At 32.7% G+C, this 6,475-nt stretch overlaps 1 protein-coding gene across 7 annotated transcripts; it reads left to right on the forward strand.

Moving 5' to 3' along the window:
• The first annotated feature begins 233 nt into the window (after nt 1–233).
• LOC136229626 (uncharacterized) lies at nt 234–5,850 on the forward strand. 7 transcript variants are annotated; one of them, XM_066018534.1, is made up of 10 exons: nt 234–373; nt 1,297–1,393; nt 1,493–1,601; nt 1,685–1,766; nt 2,049–2,134; nt 3,113–3,216; nt 3,309–3,439; nt 3,523–3,616; nt 4,617–4,672; nt 5,367–5,850. In XM_066018534.1, exons 2-10 carry the CDS (start codon nt 1,349–1,351, stop codon nt 5,464–5,466), a joined length of 807 nt encoding a protein of 268 aa, XP_065874606.1. In that variant the 5' UTR covers nt 234–373; nt 1,297–1,348; the 3' UTR covers nt 5,467–5,850. The 7 variants fall into 7 exon arrangements, with proteins under 7 accessions (XP_065874606.1, XP_065874608.1, XP_065874609.1 ...); XM_066018536.1 differs by having other exon boundaries at nt 1,320–1,393; XM_066018537.1 differs by having other exon boundaries at nt 1,332–1,393.
• The last annotated feature ends 625 nt before the right edge of the window (nt 5,851–6,475 follow it).

Genomic DNA, 6,475 nt, shown 5'->3' on the forward strand with positions numbered 1-6,475 from the left:
AAATAATAATTACGCATGTGAATCAATCTTGTATTCCCCATTTGCCACTGATTGGAGATCATTTTTGTCAAGCCTTAAAAAGGAATTATTAAGTTGGTAAACTGTAAAGTGTGAAGTGTAAAATGTAGAAGCTACAAAGTTCTATTTTGAAGTCATAATAATAATAAAAAAAGGTAAAGAGCAAAGTTCTATGAATGTAATTTACCCATTTTTAAGTCAAAGCGCCGTTGTTTATTTTGACTGAGCAGCAACACCAAACACGTCGACGATACCCTGCGCTGTTCGTTCGTCCCCCCAAAATCCCACCACTTGTTCAGCACCACCACACGCCGTTCCTTCTACACATCTGTTTACCTGGTGCATCTCAGCTAAGGTACCTAAAACCCTAACCCTAATTAAGAAAATTTTGGAATATTGTAAACATGATTTGAGTGTACACATACAGTTTTTCCCTTGTAATGCTTCAAATTTTGCGATGTCGGGGAAATTTTCGGAACCTGTAAAGTTCAATAATATGCATAAATTCGTGAATTAGAAAAAAGGAAAACCCGTTCAACTTTCGCGATAATACAATGTGTGGTTGTGATACTATTTTTCAGTATATTTCATTTTGGTCAAACCCAACCCACTACTACTGTACTAAATATAACTATAGGAGTAGACTAGGTCGTCTCTTTGAAGTTGCTTTTAGAGCAAACTTGCTGTACCACCACCGAAGCTTTTCCTCCATTGCCACTCTGTCCTCTTCTTCTTTAATTCAATCGTGCTCTTCGCTTTTGTTAGGTAACTTCCGTTTCAAATCTTCTGTTACAATTTAACTTTCGTTTTATACGTCTTCTTTCTATGTTGCTTGTTTGTTTGTTTTTTGTTTTTTTAATTAGCTGTAAATTTACGGTGTTTAAGCCCCTTAATCTGATTTTTGCCTTCTGATAATTTCGTTGCACTTGTATTCACGATGTCGAATGAGCAAGCCGCTTTCTTGCTTGGTATTTGCTCTAGGGTTTTATAATTTCTACCTCAAAAACGGGCATCTTCCGAAATTTTGAAAGTAAAATGGCAGAAATCAGATTATTGATAGAACGAAGTTCTAATAGTATTGTATGCCTTGCCTGATTTTTTCTTTTTTCTCTTTCTGTACATGTGTAATTAAAAAATTCTATCAGGTCCTTCTAATGTCGGATTTACGTGACCGGTGTTAATGGCTACCTCTCATGCTCTGCAATTGATTTTTTCCGTCATTGTTTGGTGTACTGCTTATGTAACTGTTGCACTTATCTCCTATTTCCGGGTCTTCAGCTCTCTTTGTCCATTCTGATTAGAAAATCTACCAGTTTGAAGAGAAGCTAAAATGGGTTATGCACAACTTGTTATTGGCCCTGCAGGAAGTGGAAAGGTGATTATCTAAACAAGACATCTAATCATTTGGGTTTGTTGATTATGCTTTTAGAAAACTTCTTCACTTTTTTCTGTGGTTATGTGTTCCCGCATGCAGTCCACTTATTGTTCGAGTTTATACCAACACTGTGAAACAACCAGACGCACAGTACATATTGTGAACCTAGATCCTGCCGCTGAATGTTTTGACTATCCTGTGGCTATGGGTGGGTGGAGTATCTTTTTCTTGCTAACAGATATTGTTGTTCTCGAATTCTTTGGCCGTGTGATTCACATTTTGTCCTTGCAGATATTAGGGAACTCATTTCATTGGATGATGTTATGGAGGAACTTGGCTTGGGTCCCAATGGTGCTCTTCTTTATTGCATGGAGTATCCTTCTGCTTTTTGTCAATGGTTAATTGAATTATTAATTTTGTTTTTGTCAGCATACTTTTCTTAAGCAGTATTTTCACATGGGGTCGTTCTCCATACTATGGGTGGAAGTAATTCTATCGCTTATTTGGTCTGAGAAGAATACAATACAAATATGGATCACAATCTATTTACTTCCCTCTGTTTATACATGATGTATTATTCAGATTATTAGCATTGTTTTGGTTTATTCGTCCTTTAAGTTAAACACATTGTAAACGACCTTAATCGGAATAATAGAGAACTTGAAGACAACCTAGATGATTGGTTGACTGAAGAGCTGGATAATTACATGGATGATGACTATCTAGTATTTGACTGTCCAGGTTTGTTGCCTGCTTTCTTTCTTTCTATGCTCAGTGTATATATGCAGAGTTGCGGGCTTGAAATATGCCTAACAAGTTTCCTTCCTGACATCTATGAAATTGGTGTTTAACTTTGTTAATGTTGTCCTATCATGGACATCTTCCCTGGCATGCAGAATGCTAGTCATGACAGAAGTTAGGCTTAGCATTCATAATAATCTTGTGTGTGGTATAAACATAATAATTTTCATTACAAATGAAGCAAAAAAAGAAAAAAAGTCTAATTCAAATTCTTGTTGATACAAAATGAAATTCATGCAATGAAGATCAGAGGTTGTTATAATTGATCCCTTCTTTTTTGGAAATTTTTGAAAATGAATCTGTAGAAATCAGAAGTTAGTTTTTCATCTGCATTTTGTTATGGGACCTGGTACCCTAAAATCTTCTAAGAAAGAATGCTAAAAGTCTTCATTCCCTTACCTATCTTGTTTGAAACGGTTATGAGCTTGTTAAGGGAGAACCTCATGATCTGAAAATTGTTAGAAGCTCGTTTAAGAGAGAACTCCACAATCTCTTAAGGTTTAATTGGATTTTCAACTTATGGCTATTTTATTAATGATCTCCCCTTAAATAGAAGAGACAGAATTACAAAATAGGAATAAAATAATGGTTGCTAGGGCTGCGTAGGCAGCAACTAATTAGGAACATGAAACAACAACTAATTAGGAATAAAGAATAACCAATAATTTCGGAAATCAAGATCTATCTTAAATGGTAACTATCTATTATGGAAAACCAAATTAATTCATAATTCTATTAGCAATCAAACTTATTAAATAAAACAGAATATCAATCTAAATAGGATTCTAAAGCTGCCCGATTCCTGACACATGTTTATGTTGATTGACACATGCTCTGAGATGTAAGTTCTGATGCGAAGAATGTTATACTATTTTCAAAATATGTTAGAGGATTTTATGCTCCTTATATGTTTTGTAGGCCAGATAGAACTTTTCTCCCATGTCCCTGTGCTTCGGAACTTTGTGGAGCATTTGAAGCGCAAAAATTTCAATGTTTGTGCTGTATACTTGCTTGATTCACAGGTTTGTTTATATCTTTTCCTGGATCATGCACTGCCTCATTTGAGAACAAATATTAGCATTTCTTTTTTGTTTTGTTTTATTTTTTTTTCCAGTTCATAACAGATGTGTCCAAGTTCATAAGTGGGTGTATGGCATCTCTTTCTGCAATGATACAACTTGAATTGCCTCATGTCAATATCCTCTCAAAAATGGACCTTGTGACTAACAAAAAGGATCTTGAAAAGTGCGCCTCCTAAAATCCAACCTGTCAGTATCTATTTGACCATCCTGAGTATTCTATTATATCTTTTATCTCTATTCTTTCAGGTATTTGGATCCAGATTCTCGAGCTTTGTTACCAGAACTAAACCAACAGATGGCCCCTCAATTTGTAAAGTTGAATAAGGCTTTGATTGAACTGGTGAGTAATTAAGCAACTTAAGTTGATTCGTATTCTATACTGCTGTTTACCAATCTTTTATAACCTGTTAGTTTCATGAGCTTGAATATTCTCATGATACAATTTATTTAGCAAAATATGTTAAAGAAGAAAAAGGAAAGGATCATTTTTATAACTCATAGGCTGTGTTATGTGCATGGGATTAGTTATTTGCTGAGAATTGTTTGATTTGTTTACTGCTCTGCTTCCTTTAGAACCTATTAATATTATTATGACTAGGAACAAGGGCTCATTTGGAGAGAGCCCTTTCGATATCTTGAAAACAGATGGCTGGAATTTTCTCTCCTTCTAATTCATTCCAAGTTATGTGACATCTATAGTACGTATAGCCTGTATTAGGATTTGTAACTGCTGCATAACTGCCCCTTCATGCAGTTATGTGGCAGGCAGTTTCATTACAGTAGAGACGCATAGCAAAAGACTTAAGACACATACTTGTGAACAACAGTTGCTGGAGCTGCTGGTTTGTGGATCTAGCTGTGGAGGTCAATTTAAGTACTAAGTTTGTGTTGGCATGAGAGTCACATTAATTTTTACCTCAGATAAATAATGTTAGGGATGCACTTTTGTTTCCATAATCTTTCATTTTTTGGGCCTGTACAAGTTAATCTTTAGCTTTTTTATTTGCATAAGAATTTGCATGGCCACTACTGTAATTTCAAATTTTGCATGTCTTTTATATTTAGAATTAAATATCATTATATGCCATTGAGATAATTAAACTTTTGTATCTTTTAAGTGATGAAACATATCAAGAGTTGGACTATAAAACAATAAAGTTTTTAAGAGCTCCCAAAACTTGAAAATGTTATCTGCCCTGATATCAATTTGTGATATTGCTTTTAATTTTGTATTTAATTATCTGGCAACAAATGGATTTTAAGTGTTGAGATTTAATGCCTTGAAAAACAAGGAAGTATAGATGTTTATCACTGTTCAAGATCTTTTCATTTTGTTTTAGGTTGATGAGTATAGCATGGTGAGTTTCATGCCTCTTGACTTGAGGAAGGAGAGCAGGTACTTTCTCTTTTATATTTATGTTCAGAATTTTTAGAGAAAAGGTTAAAAGAAATGCAGTTCTTCTTTTTAGGACTTCTACAATGTGATAAACTTATATCATGTGGTTAGTAAAGGGGGAAATTGAAAGATGCTATTGGAATTTGATGGTGTTACATGCCAATTTGATGATGTGGCAAGTTGACTCGATGATATTATACTAAATTGGTTTTCACATTTGCACAAGGGATCAGTAAATGTTTTCCTTTTTGCTAGTTGTCAATGGCACATGATATGAGTTTCTCATATTTTGAACTGCAATCCTCACTTTTATCACATTTTTTTCCTGATCCCTAATCTTTATAATTCACATTGCAAATGTACCTTTGCTTCTGATTTGGATGTCTAATAGTTCTTACCTATGCACGGTCGAAAACAACTATACACAAAATTATAGGGAATTTTTCACCTTTGGGTTCAGTTTTCAGCCAAACAAATTGTTAGTTCAGATGTTTGTTTTCCACTGATTGTCATTACATGATGCTGTAAGGCTTTTATTTACTGAAAGCTTAATGAGTAGGAAGAAAGCCATTAATGTTGCTCCTTGAAGATTTGGTGTGGAAATGTTGCTTGATTGTTAATGTTAGTGGAAGAGAGTATCTATTAGTTTGATCTATGATTGTTTGGTTAATTGGTGTTTGCATTAATTTTGCAGCATACAATATGTATTGGCTCAAATTGACAACTGCATTCAGTATGGGGAAGACGCAGACGTGAAGGTTAAAGATTTTGATGCAGATGTTGATGATGAGTAGATTTATGTGCTGTAATGGCTAATTATGGGTACTGGAGTTAACAACGGACTTTTTCTTCAGTAATGGGATTATACAACATTGTAGATAAATTGAAGGATAACAATGAACAATGTGCCCCAACTGCAATATACATATCTTCTTCAGAATTGTGATTTTTGGCGATTGAAGTTGATCATAGTTGCACTTTGCAATATACATTTTGATTTGTGATTTTTGGTAATTGTGATTTTAAATTAAATACTCAGTTAAATGTTCTTTAAGTGAAAGGCTAAACAACTTTCTGCTGAAGCTTAGATTCTTATCCATAGAGAACAGAATGTTTTAAATGAGAAAATTCGATAAGATGTAGAAATTATTGTGTTTTTATGATTGTTCGCTTTGGTCTATACATCTTTATACATCTTTTGTTTGTTTGTTTTTTTATACTAAGATAAAGTTTAAATGAATTTTCATTTTCAAATGGATGCTTTACTTTATATAATTTGTATTGAGTGTGGATTATATTTTTAAAACAAATTTTTAAAGTTCTTTCTAACAGGTTTTATACTCAATTAGTCGTTTACCAAATTTATATTAGTAATCTATATATAATATAAAACAGTAACGATGGAGCTGAGGTGTCACTTCCTCCTTTTTTTACTGATAAAAAATATACTATAATATATAATATATTAACTTTAGTTATATTATTATATTTATTTATAAAAAGATTATTTTATCCGTACTATATCTAAGAGTCCTACAGAATTTAAATTAATCCCTAAAATCTCTCTAATTCTCTGCATATCTATATCTAAAAGTTCTACATAATTTAAATTAATCTCTAAAATCTCTCTAATTCTTTGCATATCTATATATATATAAAAAAATATATAATATAAAATATTAACGATGGAGCTGAGGTGTCACTTCATTATTTTTATTGATAAAAAATATAATATAATATATAATATATTAATTTTAATTATATTATTATATTTATCTATAAAAAGATTATTTAAATTAAATA

Source organism: Euphorbia lathyris, chromosome 5, assembly GCF_963576675.1.
Source record: "Euphorbia lathyris chromosome 5, ddEupLath1.1, whole genome shotgun sequence".
NCBI lineage: Eukaryota > Viridiplantae > Streptophyta > Magnoliopsida > Malpighiales > Euphorbiaceae > Euphorbia > Euphorbia lathyris.